The 20,435-nt window shown below is 39.7% G+C and overlaps 1 protein-coding gene across 1 annotated transcript in view; it reads right to left on the reverse strand.

Moving 5' to 3' along the window:
- Positions 1 to 20,435, reverse strand: part of Ryr3 (ryanodine receptor 3) — a 360,681-nt gene that overhangs the window by 315,046 nt on the left and 25,200 nt on the right. The window contains exon 3 of the mRNA XM_071607412.1: positions 2,845 to 2,952. Coding sequence (XP_071463513.1) covers positions 2,845 to 2,952 — 108 coding nt within the window. The remainder of the gene's footprint in view (positions 1 to 2,844; positions 2,953 to 20,435) is intronic.

Consider the following 20,435-nt stretch of genomic DNA (forward strand, 5'->3'; position numbering starts at 1 on the left):
GTTTGGTGGCAGTCATCATCATTAGTGGAAGTAATACTTATTTAAAAGCAGTAAATGGCTATTTTAAAACAGAATGGAATGGCATGCAAAGGAGGCATCATCCCGTTCACACAACCCCCGGGCTTTCCAGACAATCATTATGGTCTGTCGTGTTAACTCGCTTCTCTCTCCATCTTCCCTTTTTTTTCCCCCTGCTGAATATTATCTTCTAAAACCAAGTTAAGTACTAATAGTAAATGTGCACAGTAATCACTTCAGAGAGCAAACCAATCAGATGCAAGAGATTATATGGCAAAGTACTAAAAACAGTACTTCTCATACTACAGACTGAGAGTCGAGATGGAATTTTAAGAGGATTCTAAGAGGTTCTAGTACCTGAAGCTTCTGTCTGGGTAACTATTTTGTGGAGCTGCCAATGGATTGTAAAATCATCTCAGTGAATAATGATAATAAATGTGTCAGAACAGGAAATAACTATCAGATTTTTCCTATCTTTGGTAAAATAGCACCAAAAAGGCAATAACATGGGAAATTTCAGAGTTTGACACACTATGGTGATTGTTATCCAATGGATATTTAATAAAAATTTTATTGATCATTTATTTTGGATATGAATTTTCAGTAAGATTTAGTGTATTGCTCTCTAAACATTGTAAATTATCTAAGTCCTTGAAATATACAGCTATATTGAAAAATCTTCCACTATAACATGGATGGAGATTAAGGTAGGTCTTATTCATATGTTTTTAAAGCTAAGGATTCAAATTTCATTAAGTTGCTCTTCCCTCTATATGGGAAATGAGTTATTGCTTACTTCTCTTTAAGAGAAGCCCAGTTAAGACTATTTTTTAAAATTCTTGGTAACAAAGGAGAACAACGAACTTCTGAGTTTGCTTTCTCATCTGTAGGACTCTCTGAACCACTCAAGCTAAACGTTGGAGAAAAAGGAGTCCTTCGAAATGCACTTTTTGGACCAAACAGGATAAAACAATACCCAAGGGATAATTCTCCAGTTAGCACAGAATCTAGATCTTTCACAATTTCTAGGTTAAGGAAGTAAGGAGGTTGGGTCTACCAGACCTTATTTGATACCGAAAGTGATAATCATCACTTGATAACATCAATCAGATCTTCCTTCTCAAAGATTCCTGTATGTGATGAGTCTTTGAAAAAGGGTAATAAAAAATATATTGTTTCACTAAACTGCAAGTATTTGAGGGTGTGTAAAAAATGTGAAGAGCTGAGGTCAGTGCCAGGAAGGGGGAAATGGACCCAGATTAAGGTCAATGTTAAACGAACAAAAATCTCACTGTATTAATGCTCCAGGGGAAAGAGAAAAGCTATTTTCTGGAGACTAACTGAAGCACATTGTTTTAAATCAAAAGAGTGAAGAACCACAAACCCTTGGTGTTTAGGATCCTAGAGATCTAATTAAACATTTTAATTTTATAGGTGAGAACATTGTGGTCCAGTGAGATTAGAAGACTTGCCTAAGATCTCATTAAGAGCTGGAAAATGACCAAATTATAAAAATTGCTTTAATGGATTCTGTGGTCACTGTCTCTTCTACCACAAAGGAGACATTTCTGTATTATGTATGAGCTCATGCAAGGAAAGTAATGATAAACTGTGTTACTTGGTAACTGCAAATGGTTCCTACCCACAGGCAGGGTCCTCTCCAGAATAAGAAAATAAGATCTTCGATTACAGAACAGTGGTAAGAACTGACAGAGGATGTACTTAGTGCTGCCCACACAACAGACCTGCGGGGTCAGTGGAGGTTTGTCAGCTGATTTAATACCTAAACTGGTTCCTTGAAGGATCCAGAGGGATTATATAAGGGGAAAGAGAGGAGGAGGAAAGCTGTTCCACATGAAGGAAATAGCTGATGGGCAGGATCAGAGGTGGAAAAAAGAACTGCATGTTTGAGGCAGTGAAAGGAATTCCACTGGGTGGGACAAGTGCTGGGTGGGCTGTGGTGAGAAATGGAACAGACAGGTGCACAGGGCCCACCAAATCATAAAGGGCATTAAGTTGCGTTAAGGAATTTGGAATTTACCTGAAGGTAATGGGCAAAGGATTTTTAACACAGAAGTGTAATAATTGAATTTGCATTTTAGAAAGAAGATTGTGATTACTGAGTGAAAGCCTGAGGAGGGGGTAAGTACAGAAGGAATCAAAGCAGTTAATGGACTGCTGCAATATTTCAGAAGATACATGAGGGAGCGTGGGAGAGTGGGGAGGGTAGAGAAAACTAGTTGGAAGAAGGAGATTTGAAATCTTGAGGCTGTAGAATTAAAGTATTTGATGATGAATAGACATAAATAAATGTGGGTCATTAGGGAATAGAAGAATCAAAATTTATTCTGAAATATCTGGCCGAAGAAATGGTAGATATGGAGCACTCTCTCTCAGTTAAACACTTAAGGACCATTTAACTCACCACCAAGAAGCAGTGAAACTATTGAGTCCTGGGCACATGTCAAAGACAGAATTCTATAGAAAATGCTCTCCAAACTCCATGTAGCCTAGTTGTTTGTGCTCTATCAGAACAGTCATAAATCCTCAGTCAGATTTTCCCATTAAAAAACCCTTCTTTGCAGTCACCCTCAATCTCAAAGTCTTCCTCAGCCTCTCCATATCCTTGGTGGGTTCTGGGGAAGGAGAGGGAGTAGGTTCAGAGTCTTGTGCCCTGCTTAGGCACAAAGATTTACTATCTTCATATGGATCATCTCAAAGTTTCCTAAGGTTTTCTAGCTCCACACTGGATGAATGAAATTTGTAACCTGTTTTTCAACTGTGGTAAGTCCCAATCCCAATTGAGGGCATAATTCAGGTACTCACCCCTTCACCGCCATTTTCACCTGTGTTGGCAAGCATTTCCTGAAGGGCTCTGACAGAGAGGGACTGTTCCAGCACAAAATTGCAGACACAGAGATCTGGAGGAATATACTGTGGAAATAAAACCAGAGTGAAGATAGTTATTCGTATCAGTCAGGATTCAATCACACAATCACATCTCAGAAGCAAGAGCCTATGAAGCAAAATGACAATTGGATGGATAGAAAAAGATGGCTTTTCAAATCAATCCTTAGCAAGAAGAATGAGGCAGAAAGCATCATCACAATACCAGACCTTAAACTATACTACAGAGCCATAGTAACAAAAACAGCATGGTATTGGCACCAAAACAGACATGTAGACTAATGGTACAGAATAGAAGATAGAGACAAACCTACACAAATACAGTTATCGCATACTAGACATAGGCACCATAAACATTCATTGGAGAAAAGATAGCCACAAATGGTGCTGGGAAAATTAGAAACCCATATGTAGCAAAATAAAATTAAACCCATCTCTCTCATCCTGCACAAAACACAACTCAAAGGGAATAAGAAACTTAGGAATTAGAACAGAGACCCTGCACCTAATAGAAGAAAAAGTGGGCCCAAATCTTCACCATGTTGGCTTAGGATCTGACTTCCTTAACAGGACTCCTAAATCGCAAGAAGTAAAAAAAAAAAAAAAAAAAAAAAAAATCAATAAATGGGATGGATTCAAACTAAAAAGCATCTTCTCCTTCTCAGCAAAGGAACCAATCAATAACATGAAGAGAGAGCTTACAGAATGGGAGAAAATCTTTGCCACCTGCACCTCAGATACAGCATTAATCTCCAGGATATGTAAAGAACTCAAAAAACTTAACACCAAAAAAAAAAAAAAAAAAAAAAAAACCCAAAAGAACGCAATCAATAAGTGGGCTAAGAAACTAAACAGACTCTTCTCAGAAGAGGATATACAACAATTGACAAATACATGCAAAAATATTCAACCTTTCTAGCACTTAGAGAAATGCAAATTAAAACTACTCTAAGATTTCATCTCCAGTCAAAATGACAATTATCAATAATATAAGCAATAATAGGTGTTGGTGAGGATGTGGGTAAAATGGTATAGTCATATATTGTTGGTGGGACTGCAAATTGGTACAACCATTCTGAAAAGCAGCATGGAGATTCCTCAGAAAACTTTGAATGGAACCATCATTTGACACAGCTACCCCATTCCTTGGTTTATATCCAGAGGACTTAAAATCAGCATACTACAGTGTTGCAGCCATATCAATGTTTATAACAGCTCAATTCACAATAGCTAAACTATGAAACCAACTTAGATGCCCTTGAATAGATGAATGGATTAAAAAAGTATAGTATATATACACAATGGAATATTACTCAGCCTTAAAGAATAAAATTATGACATTTATAGGTAAATGGATGGAGCTGGAGAATATCATGCTAAGCGAAATAAGCCAACCCCCCAAAACCAAAGGCCAAATGTTTTCTCTGATATGCAGATGCCAATTCACATAAGGGATGGGTAGGAAAGAATAGAGGTACTCTGGATTAGGCAGAGGGGAGTGAACGGAGGGGAGTGGGTAAGGGGGTAGGAAGGATAGTAGATTGAATTTGGCATCAATACCCTATTGCATATATGATTACACAACCGGTGTGATTCTACATCATATATAACCATAAGAATGAGAAGTTTTACTCCATATATGTATAATGTGTCAGTTTTTTTATGGCTTTTTTCTGTCGTGTATAACTAATTAGAACAAATAAAAAATTTTTGGAAAAAATAGATGGCTTCCCTTTATTCAAGTTAAGATAAGTTTTAAGCTGGATTCCACAGGCTAAGAAGAAGAAAAGCCCCAATCTAAAGGGAACAGTGGCCAAGAGGTCAGGATCAGTTTGAGCTAAGGCTGGTGGTGTGTTTGGGAGAACCCCCAAAGGTTCTGTGGAAGGGCCATGAGGCCAGGGTCCTCCACACCCATGTCTGAGTGGGACCAAAAGAAGAAGGTCCCTGGAATCTCATCCATTTACAAGAGGGCAGTGGACAGATCAGAATGTGGCTCTAGATCACAATTACCAAAACAGGGAATCCATCTATTTGTTGAAAAAACCTGGATGCCACAGTATTAAAAGTGGCAGTAGAGGGGGTTAAAAGCTGTGTAAGTAGAGCTCTGAGCAATAAATGTCCAGATAAGAACTAGTGACTCTACGGCAACCACTCTGATGTCCTAGAATCAGCTGACGGTGGTCAGTTACTGGCATGATAACTGTGAATATTCTGGAACCTTTCTCAACAATGGTTAAAGACCTTCTCTGAACACTGACTAATAACAGTTAACTCTGAGTGAGCACTTCCCCAGGGCAGGCACTGTTGTAAGTGCTCTGCAAAAATTAATTCATTTCATCCTTAGAACCACCCAGCAAGATAAGGACTCTTAATATTCCAGTTTATAGACAAGGAAACTAAGGCACAGAGAATTTATGACCAGGTATTTTATTTGTCCAAGCCAGAATGACATCGGGCAGCCTATCTCCAAAGTTCATGCACTTAACATTGTTCCTGCTAATAAAAATATTACAAGTTTTTTTCATGAATAGAACACTGTATATCAGGATATATTTAAACATTATACTTAAGTGCAGTGCCTGATAATGAGAAAGATACAAAGAGACATAAAACAAAATCATTGTTCCTTGGGAGCTTACAGTTCACAATACACCGCCTTTCCTGAGAACACAACACGCGATTGTCTGGCATACCAATCCATTGGCAGAATGTTGGCACCATGAGAATAGAAGGAATAAGGAATGTGGGCCAGAAATCACTGACAGCTATTCCTAACACTTCAAGACAGGTAGAGCTGTTTCCATGGAGCTCCAATTTAAAAAGCTAAAGCTAGCCTTCTACTAAGACTCAGATAACCTTTCTGACTAGGATTTTCATTTTAAAAATAAAGATAATGAAATTTGCCATCTTTAAGTTCCCTTTAATTTCCAAGCGTTTGTACATTCTTCATACTTTCCCTTGTCCTTAAAAATAATGTGGTGTACCCCTGCTGGACCTGCCTTCAATACTCCTTTATTAAAGTTTTAAGACCCCTTTATTAAAGTATGAAGCCAAGGACAGTAATCCTATTGCAAAGGCTACTGGCAACTTACATTTCTACTATGGATTTGAGTGAGTACTTTTTTACTTAAGTACTTTTTTTTTTAAACTCATGGTTTCTTTTTGATTAGGAACTATAAAAATAAGTCTCCCTAGAATTTTGACATTAAGGAAATTCCTCTAATTTCCTTTATTCAAATAGTTCAACCATATAACACAAGGAGGAGCACAGTCTTTATTTTGCATGTATTCTGCTTTGTTTGCAAAGTCTGTTCTTGTAGCAGGTAATTAACTCATTTGTATGGGACTTGGGTGAGCAGCAGCTGGTAATACAGGGCAAGCCTCCCACCCAGGAAGTGTTTTTGCACACATACAGCATCATTACGAAGTAGTATACAATTATATGATGGAGGATTTCCCTAAACCTTATGCTGCAAATAAGCATTACCCAACCTAAGTCTCCCCAAATGTAAGGCCATCTCAAGAGATTTCACACAGATTTTTCTACTACTCTTAGCCTGCCTGGATTTTATGTTCCCAGAATAGGAAGCATAAATGCCAGGGTCTGATCCTTTCTTCCTCCTTCACTTTATTATAGCATGTGATTTGGAGATTATTCTATTAGGAATAACTTCAGTTAGGATTGGTACTTTAAAGGTGCTTTTGGTTTAATCAATGGAATGGTCTTAACAAGACACATTTAACATTTGTGTCTAAACAATAGACAAATTCAGTCCATTCTCTTTAAGACAGAAATCTTCAGGGCTCCAAGCATTAAACTTCCTTTCTCTGAGACTGTATGGCTGTCAGTAGTCTTTCTTCCCTGTGTCTAGTTGCTTGGACCAGGGACAGGTGCTCTCTTTTCTGCCATCTTCCATTCTGATAGAGAACCACTGACAGATAACACAGACACTTGGCAGGCTATAACTGTATCTGCTCTTTCCCTCCAGGTATTCAAAGTCTCAAAGTAGTCATGACTTTACTCTTAAACAGAATGGGTACATTGAAACAGGGGGATAGTGTACATGGGAGCACCATTTTCCAGTTTCCTAACAGTTTAGTTTCTATAACTCTAGCACCTGGCCCCTGCTTGGACTCTCTATACTTGGGATTATGGTCATGCCACTCGAACAGCAAACAGAACAATGTGTGTGCAGTGACAAGGAAGGGAACAGGGCAATAGGAATATCTGGAGAAAAACAATATCCAACTAGCAACTTGTGAAATGAATGGAGTCTACAACCACTGGGCCTATCATGCCAGCTGCCATCCTTAATTAAACTCCAAAGTGGCCTGAGCTTCTACCTCCACACTCCTGATGAATGAGCAAAGGCCAGTGGATCATCAAAGCCCATTTGCTTGTATCTGGGAGAGTCCCCCAGGAGGCCAGCTCACCGCCTCTGTGCTCTGGAGCCAGTGCCTCAGTCACTCTGCCTGCTGGGTGGGGGCTTGTGTTTAATGATTCTCAGCACGAAGAAAAGGGCTCTGTTGACATCTGCTCTGAAACAGCTCCTCATCACTCTCCCCAGCTCTGTCCTCACCCTGGACAAGCATTTCATTTCCAAGTGTCCTACAGGAGACCTTGAGATGCCAGGGCTCTGGGTAAGCCAGGAACCAGTATTCATTAACCCCACTACGTAGAAAATAGTAGGGGAAGGTTTATGTGTTATGCTGTGCTCCATAGCCTACATGACAGCATATTTTTCTAAGATGTACTGAACCCAAGATCATGGGAACCCAATGTCCCATTCCTGGTTATTTGACATTCCTTTATTTAGCACCCACATTGAGCACTCAGCACAGTGCTAGCCTTCAGGGAAACAAAGTGCAGAGTTGGTTACAAAGGAGGAGAACTGTCACCTCTATTATACTGTAAGCCATAGTTTGGTGCATCAAAAACTATGCAAACTAAAACTAACTGTCCATTCCATGAGTTTGTGGGTTCTTTGGAAAACAGGTGCTGTGTTCTGCTTTTTGTGTCCCTGGTACACAAAACAGTAAAAGTTCCAACTCACACCTTCTTGAACAGTCTCTCTGTATCCTCTAAAACCATCCAGGTATGTGGCTGATGGTGACTATAGCTATAGACAAATTGTACCGGGTCTCCTTGTTCTTCAAGATGTTTTCTTCTTCCATTGTCGTGGGTCTCTTACTTTAGTTAAATTATCTGATTCACATACAGCCATGCCCCAGTGATCCCCCTGTAAGAGCTTGATGGTATTTAGGTTAGTAAGCTTTTTCTTGTTGTGACAAAATACCTGAAAACAATCACCTTAAAGGAGAAAAGGTTTACTTTGTCTTACATTTTCAGAGGTTTTTGTCCATAGTTGCTTGGTCCTATCACTATGGGCTTATGGTGAGGCAAAACATAATGGCAGGGAGGGTGTGGTAGAACAGAGTGCTTCCTGTCTTCCCTTATTTTGGGTAAGCAAAATAGAGAAAGCAAGGAATGGGCCAGGGACAAGCCATACCAGAGATAAGACATACTGTTCCAAGGCATACCCCCATACCTTCTTTCAATTAGGCTCCACTTTCTATAGTTTCCACCACCTCCCAATAGTCCTTCAATTATGAACCCACCAATGAGTTAGTCCATTAATGAGATCAGAGCCCTCATCATTATAATCACTTCCCAAAAGCCAGACACTGAACACTGTTCCAGTGGGGACATGAGCTTTTGGAAGACATGCAAGATCCAAACTATATCAACTTGAAATCAATATAGGGCATATTGTGAAGAGTGAACACCGGCATAGGACTGTTCAACAACTTACTAGTTGAATGATATCAGGCAGGGAACATAATCTCTGTGCCTCAATATTATTATTTGTAAGATAGTACCTACTTTTCAGAATTAACTAAGTTTTTATGCCTAAAGTGCTTAAAATAGAGTATAATGTCTAGTAAATACTAAGTGTCAGATATTATCCAATGGAGCAATGAAATTAAAATAGCAATAAGTCAAAGATTCACTTATGTAAAATAGAAACTTCAAAAATAACCTAAGAATAAGGCAACATTCCCACCCTTCAGGATTGTGTGATCTAGAGGAATGCTGGGGAAGCCGATGGACAATTTTCGAGTATGTGAGGAAACACAGTTGAAGATGGGTGAGGTAGGGGAGAAAACAAGAAAGGAGTTGATCACGTGTAAGATGTGAGGGGTAGGGAACGAGTCTACAGAAATGCGAAATGAGGGAGAAGGAGGAGGAGGCATTAGACTGAGAAGGGTCTTGAGTCCTCTTGCTAAGGAAGAGAGCAGTAGGGTGGCATTAAAGGGAGTTATGTAGGAAGTGATACAATTAAATTTGCAACTTTGAATGATCATTGCAGGTCCAGTGTAAAGAGGTCTAGACCAAGGCCAAGAGACAAATTAAGTAGGAGATTATTGCTGGAAAGTAGACAAGTGACAATGGCCTGAATTAAAGAAGTAACAGCAGGAATGCGGAGAAGGGAATGGATTTCAAGGAGAGATAGGCCTGCTGATTAATTGGATGTGGGAGATGATGAAAAATTGGAAGATGACCAGGTCTCTACTGGCTGGGTCAGAATGCAAACAGGAATCAGCAAGACTAAGTCACAGCAAGTATCAGAAGGACCATGCAGACGGCAACCACACTTGGCAAAGTGCTCACTGGAATCTTTCATTTGGGCCAGCAGAAAGGTGATGAGAGAGTTGGGAACCTTGAGATGATATGGGTATTCCTGTAGATATCTGCAGAGATAGGTTGATCTGGGAGAAGAGGACAATCTGTGTGGCTCTCATACATTGACAAGAGAATTCCTGGAGTTGACCTGGATAACTACACTTCCTTTCTCATGTCCATCATGCAGTCAATAATTACTTAGCAAATGTTTGCATTCAATACATTAAAAACTGCTATAGAAACAAAGAAAAGAGGTGATTTCTATCCTCGTGAAATAATAATAATAATAATAATAATTATTATCATTATTATCTATTTGAAGAGAAATCTCCTCTAACTGAGGCTTCCAGGCACCAGCAAGTATATTTAATGCTAATTTGAGAGGTTTGGTATGTAAAGTTCTGTAGGAACCCTTTCAGAGAAGTCATGATTAGAAAAGTTACCCAGGCAGGAGGCTGGTCTAAAGGGATGAACAAGATATATTCTTAACTTGAGCAAAAAGTTCCTGCACTTGGTAAGAATTCAACTTTTTGTTTAATGAATGATTGAGATAGGAGAATCATTTTTCCATGTTCTGTACTGTATAAATTCTTTCCTTTCCATTTAAAATTCCATTAATTGAGGCAGTGTTTTTAAGTTATGGGACTTACGTATACTCGCCTGCCTTTGCTTTTTTTTTTTACCCAACTTCTCAAAGAAAAGATCACGACCACAAAGATATTGTGAATGAGAAAAAATGGTGAGCAAGGAAAGGAGAAAGTACTGGATAACTCTACTTACTGACCTTTCTGCCTATATCTCCCATCCCACTCCCAGGACTGAGCCACGAGACAGGCGCTGTCAATGTGGTATTACGGTGTAAGAGTGGTGTCCCCTTCTCTGTGGTTTCACTTTACTCAATTTTCATTGTCTGTGGTCAAATGTGGTCTCAAATTATTAAGTGGAAATTTCTAGAAATGAACTATTCATAAGTTTTAAATACCTGTTATTTTAGTATGTTTCTACAATTGTTCTATTATTATTGTTAATCCTCACTGAGCCTAATTTATAAATTAAGTTTTATCATAGGTAGGTATATACAAGAAAAACATAAGAAAGTTCTATACTAGCCTGTTTCAGGAATCCACAGGAAGTCCTGAAACATATTTTTAGAAGATAAGGGGAGACCACTGTATCTGTTGATGGTATCTACGGATCAGCCCTAATTGCAATGGGCGCATGCTTGCAAGCTGAAATTATGTCCAATGTTAATGACCTGGGGATAGGGAATGATTGTGCACAAGAAACCAGAACTAAGCAAGCAGAGCTGGGGCTGGAAGAAGCGAATCTCCCATTCATGGACCGTCAAGATAGTTATTGGGATGTTCTTAGGCAACAAATGTTATGGACACATCCAATCAGAGACAGGTCTGAAGCTAAGTAACACACTGGGACAGGCCTCATGTCCTCCTCTGGGGTTCCATGCAAATAGGGATGGGGCAGTGACAATATTGATTGGATTGTGTAGCAATCAAAATTTAAGCCAGAATGTCGTAATATTTTGGATCTTCCATCTTTATTTTACTTGTATTACTCTCCAGTGTTCCATAGACATTTTTTTTAAAAAAAACAATCTGCCATGTTGCAATATATTACTTTAAAGAAAAAAATTTGGTAAGCAAACAAGCCAGAACACCAAAAGTAATATACTTCTGCATGGCTACCAGGATGGTAAAAATCATTGTCAAGATAGCAGAACACGAAGGGGGTCAAAATTGGGGTTCTTTTACCAGCCACCAAAAAGATGGCTCTACTCAGAAGCCATCCTTGAAACTTGTGCATTTTATTAAGGGAAAAAGTGTTTCAATTGTCCCCTGCTACAGTTTGTCTGTGGTTTGTCTCCCAGGGGTTCATATGTTGGAAACTTGGTTCCCAAGGTGGTGATATGAGAGGTGATGGACCCTTACAGAGATGAAACCTAGTGGGAGGGGGTTGAGGTCCCTGGGATCCTGCCCTAGGAAGGGATTTACATAGTTCTTATGGAACCCCAGTTCACACATAAATAGGTTGTTATAAAAGAGAAAGACTGCACCCCCCCCCCCCCCAGCTTCCTGTCTTAATGATTTCCCCTCTCTTCCTGCTATTAAGCTATCCATCATTAGGCTCTCATCAGAGGCTGAATTGATGTGGCTGCCCAATTTTGGACTTTCAGCTTCTGAAACTGTGAGCAAAAATACTTCTTTATAAGGTACTTAGCCTCAAGGATTTTGTTTATGATGGAAAAATTGACCAATCCGCCCCCTTTATCTCTATTCATGCTTGGGACTATCTGGTCCAGGAATGAATATGTCTGGTATTCACTCTCATGGCTCTCGTTTCAAACTGTAGACAAAAGTCTTTCTTTCCAAGGGCACTATATGTACTGGTAGCAAACAGAAGTGGACTCAGTCCCCAGTGGCCTGGCTTCTACGTGCTCTGTATTTATTCCATTTTATCACCCAGCCTCCAACAGGATTGATAACCATCTCTGTAAGATGGCTCCAGGTAGTCCCACTCAAAGACATAGAAGAGTTTGGGAAATCACCTCATCTAGGTAGAAACCCCTTTTTTTCCTTTAGAAAATGTTCCAGGGTAAGCAGGCCCCATGGAGTACAGAGTGAAATTGAACAAGACCAACATTTCTTGGGATAGCATCCGAATATTCAGAAATGGATGTGTAGCTCTTATTTCAAGAGCTTTTGAGTACTTTACAGACATTATCTCATCCACCTACAGGAGACATTAGCTCATTATGAGCTATCAATTATTGATCATACATAATTATTTGCATTGTGTTTATACTTCAAAGACAGAGGCAGTCATTAACCAAACTAACCTTTACACCCCTTACCAGCCCAAATTCATTTAAGTTTTTATGCAGTACTTTCTCTTGGTTACCTGCGAAAAGTTGTTGATAGTTTATAATGAAAGTTACACAGCAAATGTCCAAAAGTGAAGCTGTTGCCTAGTCACTGGATTTCTACAAAAGAGGTAGAAATGATTTTACAACCACATTAGAAATGGTCAACTGAGATATAAAGGAATTTGCTAAATCTTACATGGCAGTACAGAAATTAGAATGTATATATATTCACACACATACATTTTAAACACATCTATGTAACTATGTACCAACCTATGTAACTATGCCAGGCACTGCACTAAATGCTTTATAAATATGAGCATATTTAACCTTTATCCAAATCCTTTCATATGAGAGATTAATTACACAAGGAAACAAACTCAAGATTAAAATAACTCCCCTGCAATCATATTTCATGAAAGAATGTTTAATCCCTTTTTATAAATTTTTTTTTTATTTTAAGTTGTATAAACTATGGAATACACTAGTATACAGTAGTATAAACATGTGTAGTGATCAAGTCAGGGAGTTAACAGTTTCATTTCCAACTTTTAAAAAAGATATTTACTATGTAATAATTGCACTTATTCCAGGCCATGGGCAGAATGATTTTAATATATGTATATTTAATATATGTATATGATATATACTGTGTGATAATTCAAAATATGTCTAATATATACTGGTATATACTGTGTGATATTATCAGTATATATTAGACATATTTTGAATATCAGGATAATTAATGTTTTCATCTCATTATTTTGTTTGTGGAGCTTCTGAGCTCCGCTCTTCTGGTTATTCATAAAATATGTAAGAGTTTATTGTGAACTATAATCTTGCCCCTTTTTGTTAGAACATTTCAACCTTGAATTTAGACTTATTCTGCATCAATATCCCTGAATGGAGAGTTTCCATTCCTATACCAAGTTTGCAGAATTCTAATCCTGCTAGGCTGCCTCATTCCCAGCTTTTGTACTTGAACGTGAAATTAAGGAAGGACTTCATGTTAGATTCTTGACTTTCTCAGAAGACTTCTCTACTTTAGAATGGCCAATGGGAATGTAAAGACTATGATCTGAACTTATGGGTACTATCAGGGATTAAGAGATTTATAAGCGCTAGATTCCTGGTGGTCATGATCATTCCATCAACACAGAGTTCTAAAATCAGACCAATTATGCATTCTCTTCTAAAAAGCTATTCAGCTCTGAGCACAATGGGGCAAGTACCAATCACAGACATGCATTTGTAAATTTTCAAGGTGTATATCCAGATTTTAAAAATTAAGAGCCTTTGCCAAGTAGCGATAAGAGCTGTTATTATAGAATGTGATTAAAAAATGGATAAAACCTCGATTATTTTTTTAAAAAATATTTGGCTAAAGGACACATGATCTTATATATATCATTTCAAAATAGTTGAGTTTTAAGTTTTTGCTTGACCATCAAAAACTTGTTATATGCAAATTGTAAGGTGCACAAAATTCAAATTTAAAGCTGAAAGAAATCTTTTTGGGGAGAGAAACAGGAAGATGTCAAAATGAAATAAAGAAGACTTGTCAGGGAGCTGCCACATAGGAATTGAACAAGACCAACATTTCTTGGGATATTCAGAAATATTAGCCTTGAGTGAGGGAGGTGTGAGACTGGTTTCTGCTGCCTGTGGAAACAGGTGGATCTCACTCCACTTGGCAGGGGAATGAAGCTTTGAGAGTGGGCGTCACCCCCATGAGACTGGGCTACACCCCCCCTGAAACCCAATCCCTTGCCTCATTTGGGTGGAACTTTCTCCAGTGTTTTTCTCCTCAATAAAAAGGGTCTCAGGCGTGCTCTCTCTCTTTCCAGTGGACCCTTAAGGTCGACAGCTGTCCCTGATTTCTGCAAGCAAACGGTATTTCTGTGTTGCGTGCTTCCTTCGAAGTTTTCTTGGTTATTGATATAACCAGCTCTTGTGAACACAGCTCATGTTGCCAGACTGGCTAGCTGGTGAAAGAAGACCCCTTCTGATTGGCTAAGGAGTCAACTACAGGAATGCAGTGCTGTCAGCAGGAAGCCATTCTAACCCAACTGCCTCATTCTAGGGCTCAGTGAGCTGCTGGGGAGAACTGGCCCCTGTGGAAAACATCAGAGAAGCACAAGGCCAGTTAGGAAGCAGAAGTGCTCCGGGCCATGGGCAGAATGATTACAGCATACAGATACCAAGTTGGCCAAGGTTTACATCAATACAGCAGGGAGGAATCAGAAGGAAAAAGTTGGGATCAGTTGATCATGTGCAAGGAAAAGGGGGAAGGTTATCAAATTTCAGAAGAGTATTGATTCTTTAAAAAATAAAATAAAAAGCTTGTACCAGGGAGCTTAAGTAAACATTTTCTTAAGAAGAGCACTTGTTGAAATGCTTCTTACATAAGGGAGGTGCCACTGCCATCTGGAAGTAGAAAGTCCAAATTACAGGGCAAATATCCTTTGACAAAAATCTATGCTGAGGAATAAAATCCCAACATGATAAAGAGGTTATTACCAACAAAACCACTTGTGATGACTGGTTCTTTGCCATTCCTCAAATGCCCAGACATACTGGCTGTTTTAACTGACACTGACTGACAGATCTATAAGTTTATCCTCTCCTGGGGCAATGCTTATCAGTTTGAGTGAGAGTGATATTAGTCTTTTACTAATATTCTGATTTCTCACAAAAGCTAAAATAAATATGTGCTTGTTCTGGAAGTATTCATGCATAAACATGGTGGGCCCAAGATACTTTTGAACGAGTGCTAAAATTTCAGATTACTGGTGCTCTTCAAAGGGGACTTTGAAAGAACAAACCAGGTGATTCTGAAGCAGGACATGTCTGACCCGTGTTTGAGAGACATGTCAGAACAACTGGACCAAACAAAATCAGGCCACTCAGAGCAATGATTTTCCACTCTAGACCCTTCTTTAAATAACTCATCAAAACAAACATGCTTTGAAATGAATAACCCAATTATTTTGGTATCCATATGATTGCTGTGTTTATGGTCTCACCTGATAAGGCTCCGATGAAAAGTAACACTGAGGTGCCCAGGATACCTATATTTTGCCAATCAGGGATTGTTTCTGGCACAGCCAAGAAAAACATTACCATAGAGCCTGGTAGAAATTAGTACTTCAAAGCCTGTGTTCTTTAAAATAAGGAAGAGGGGGCAGCCAAAAGAATCAGAAAACACTGGGCAGCTGGCTTGCAAAATGCCTGCTGGGAAAAAGCATAAGTGACAGTTTGATGGTTGATTTGGTTCTCAGCTGAGCCAAGTTTTTTTTCCCTGCTTGGCAGTACATGGTCAGCATGTTAAATAACAAAGGTGCCAATAGGTGGAAACTTGGAACACTTGCACCTGGAAAAACAAGCCACGTTGATGAGTAGCACTAATACCCACACTAAAAATATAGGGCCATAAATAAAACTGTAACTTAATGAGCAGCACAGATACTACAAGTAGCTCTGTGGATGCTTTACAGGGACTTAGAACCCCTGGGATTCTAGCTTTCAATGGGCACTATGATGAGAAACTGGGAAGATGGTGCTATGAATAGATTGCATATTAGAAAGGTAACAGAGACCAGGAGAGAGGAAAGGCATAATGTCAGATAAAAATCACAATGTCCCATGAAAAAGGTAGAGTTCTTAGCATCCACCAAGGGAGTAAGGTGGAGTATAGGATGATGGAGTTAAAGCAAGGTGGAGCAGAAACAATAAAGAGATGGAGTAAAAGGTAAGTGGAAAGAGAGAAGGAAGTCGAGTTTCAAGCTAATGGTCATGGTTTATTTTGGAACTTGGTTTACTTTAGCGAGAGGCACACAGACCAGCATCACACCTCCCACATATTCCTTAGCCTTCATTGCTCTTTCACTTAACCTCTCGTCGAGTTGTGGGTGGCGATGTAGTTGCTGTCACAGCATTGAGAAACCCTGTGAGGCTTTTATTACCAAGGCAGTGGTGTCCAGAAGCAGCAAGGAGGTCTCTGTTGGCCTTTGTATTACACAATGGGAAGGAGATGCTCGAGGAAAGAATAATGAGGCTCCCAAAAAAGACGAGAAAATGCCAAGAGCAGAAAAATGCCAACCTGGAACTGAAGACCTAGAGAACAGAGATAGCGCTAACAGACAGAACTGTCCCCATAGCACAGCAGTCATCAGCATCACTGTACCTTCTTGGGAGCACTTTCAGCATGTGAGGTCCTGGCCTTGACCACATGATTCTAGAGGCTCATGGTCTCAAGGTAGGAAGTGGAGGCAAAACTAAGGGCAACTAATGGTAAGGACAACAGCTGGGATTTTCAATGTTTTGATTTTTTTCAACATCCTGTCCCAATCTGAAGCTGAATTCAAATTCCAATGTGGACGTGCAATTTTTATTTTTTGCCCCCTACATAACACTTTTGTAGAAACCAGCCTATCATTATAAACTAAGTTCTGGATTTTAAAAATTTGGCAGGACTACATGGATAGATATTAATAAAATTTTCAGCTGTACACTAGAAGAAGCTATACATTTTCATAAAAAGTTCCATGTCAATGCTAATACTTTACAAAAGCGTTTTAAAATAACTAAGGAACAAGCTAGACAAATAATAAAACAATGTCAAAATTGTGTGACCTTTTTACCACAAGTTAATCTTGGAGTCAATCCTAGAGGATTGATACCTAACCATATTTGGCAGATGGACGTCACACACTTGCCAGAATTTGGAAAATTAAAATATTTGCATGTTACAGTTGATACTTCTTCTGGATTTTTGACGGGCTCCCTTCATGCCGGAGAAAAAACTAAAGATGTTATAGCTCATTGCTTACAAAATTTTGCCACTGTGGGTGTTCCAAAACAGTTAAAAACAGATAATGCCCCTGGTTATACTTCTACCTCTTTTAAACAATTTTGCTCAACATTTGGCATTACTCATATAACAGGAATCCCATACAATCCACAGGGACAAGGCATAGTTGAAAGAGCTCATCAAACTATTAAAATGTACTTATTAAAGCAAAAAGAAGGAATTGGGAAGGGGTATATATTCCCCAAAGATAAACTTAAAATAACCCTTTTTACTCTAAACTTTTAAAATTTGGATTCATCAGGACTTAGTGCTGCGGAAAGGCATATGTGTCCAAAAAATGTGCATAAGCCCAATGTACTTTGGAAGGATATTCTAACAGGACAATGGAAAGGTCCTGACCCAGTAATTGTCTGGAGTCGGGGGTCTGTTTGTGTGTTTCCACAGGGAGAACAGCAGCCGATTTGGATTCCAGAGAGATTAACCAAGGTCCTGACCCAGTGATTGTCTGGAGTCGGGGGTCTGTTTATGTGTTTCCACAGGGAGAACAGCAGCCGATTTGGATTCCAGAAAGATTAACTAAAGCGATTTCTACAGACCAAAAAGAAGATGATTTGGCTCAAATCCATAACAACTGATATCCCAAACTCCAGTTTGGCTATTGTTACATCTGCAACAGAACCAGGATGCTTTTTTCAATATCTATTTTATTATTGCCCTGTGCCATATCATGAAGTTCTATTTTGTTTTTTGAGCTCATACAGACCTAGGTTAATGTTTTGCTGATCAGTTCTATTTTTTGACTATAGAGTTTTTAAACATTGCAGTGGAGATTTCACCGGTAAAAAGTTATAAGGCCTTTACTATAATGTTATGTGTTGTATGTATTATATTATGTGTGCACACTTGTGTTTTGTGTTATATGTTTGAATGTACGTATGTCCATATATCATATATGATGAGCGCTCATGATAAAATGGATCCAAATTTTTTTTTTCACGTGATTTATATGGTTTAATTTAAATTGGGTAAACAACTGTTGAGGAAATTGTTAAGAAAATTGTTTTCTTTTAGTGCCTTCTGGAATGTTACATAATTTTTTCTTTAGCCATTATTGCCAGAATTCCTATCTTCATCCCAGTGCTGGTGAAGTCAAAGATAAAACCAATCTACAGCTTCTGCAATAGCCATCACTGAACTGCTTGCAGAACTTGCCTGGACACATTGTGAACTCACCTGTATGCATTGTGAACTATCTGTTGGTGCAGCGACTTGTGGTGGTGTTGGGGTATTTTTGCTGATGATGTCATCGGTGGTACAATTTTTCCAAAAGGAGCCGTCAATTGGCTTGGTGTATCTTCCTCCCTTCTGCTTGTCATGATCGTCCAGCTAAAATTTGGGGGCCAACAGAGGTGAGGCAAAGAACCTCACCCCCCCCCCCCGCTGGTACAAAGACCTCTCCACAGGTGTGGCTGTATACTGGACTGGTAGTCAGTGACGGGTAAGATCCAATTGCAATGGTACCAACCTAACGGGTAAGGACCATATGTACTATTGGACAACCTAAGGCAGGCACGGTCCCTAAGCCACATGCTTGTTGTTTAAACAGAGAGGGGGAGATGTTGAGAGCCACAGCCGAAGGGGCCCCAGCAAACTTCCAGCTGCCAGCAAACTTCCAGCTGCTGGCTGATGATTGGCTCACAGCGGCCCCAGCAACATCTAGCTGATTGGCTCCTCTGCGGTGATGCTCATTGGGCTGTTTCCCTGCCCTTTCAGACCACGGAGCTGCTCATTGGGGGACTTTTTGGCTCTGCCCACATGACCCAGCCAATCGGCCTCAAGAGCAGGAGGATTGTGGGAGGTGGAGAGAGGCTTGGGTTGGAGAGAGAGGCTTGTGGGAAGCCGGTGGTGGCAGTTGAGGCTCTGAGGATTTTTCCTGAGAGGCTGTTTTGTTTGGCGTGTGTGGTTCTAAAAATAAAGTTAGTTTCTTTTGACAAGTGGCTCCTGATTGTGCCCAGACTGCGGCAGCTGTAGAAAGCCTTTGTGAAAATAAATGGTGCAAATATTTTTTTCTCTAAGATGGAGAGAGTCCTCTTATGTCTCCAGAGAACTAGATTCAATCTTTTAACTGCTTCACACTAGATATGTACATCCACAAGACGTTGACATCTGCAAGGGGCCATGTAGTACTCATTACAGACATTCAATTCACTGCTAGTCAGTACCTACAGGAATTAAAGATGCCCACTTAGTAATAAGCACCACTTAAGTATTATGGTCACAGAGAGACATATCACCTCCTCAAGGTCTCTCCTCTTCAATAGTGCCATCCTTTCAGGAAGGATTCTATCAATGGAAGAAGAAAAAAAAAATCAAAATCCTCACTGATCTGTGGAAGTTTGTTGAATCCCCAAAGCTTCTTCAGTTTAAGTCACTAAGACTTCACCCAAGGCATGAGTTAGCTCTAGTAAACACAAGGAAACCTTTAGGACCTTACTTGAACTCAAGCCATCACTCAGAATCTGGTGAGACTGGCCAGAAAACAGGTCAAATACTGCCGCTGTCCAACCATCCAAGGTCACATCACTGCGCTTTCATGTTGCCTTTGCACTGCTATGTATCTAACCCATGTTACTGAGGTTCTCCATCAACCACGGGGGCAGGGAAGAGGTGCAGCACGACAGATGAAGGCCTTTCTTTGCCCCTCCTGGAGAGCCAGGGGTACTGCCAACATATCACAGCTGGGTTAATTGAGCAGCACCAGAGAGAATGAACACATTGATAGAAACTGATGGAGCCATGCCACACTTCACAAAGGAAAGTTCTTGCTCATGGTGACCTAAGGAAAGTCCGTCAGACCCTATGAAGACAAATGTTCCAAATTAGTGAGTTGCTCTCCAGTGGCATTCTTCCATGTGTCTTCACTGAGCGAGATGGAGACGAAAGCCATGGTTGGCTTCCCGTTAAGCTTGTACATTTTGGGAAGGAGGTGAGTTCTTTCATTACTACAGCAACTGGAAACTTTCTATGGCAGGCTGTAGGTAAGCTTGAAGGTGATACTAATGAGTCAAGGTGATTTTATAATCACAGTAGCACCCCTAAGCGGATGAGCTACTCTGTCATAGAGGATATCA

This window comes from Marmota flaviventris, chromosome 2 (genome assembly GCF_047511675.1).
Source record: "Marmota flaviventris isolate mMarFla1 chromosome 2, mMarFla1.hap1, whole genome shotgun sequence".
NCBI lineage: Eukaryota > Metazoa > Chordata > Mammalia > Rodentia > Sciuridae > Marmota > Marmota flaviventris.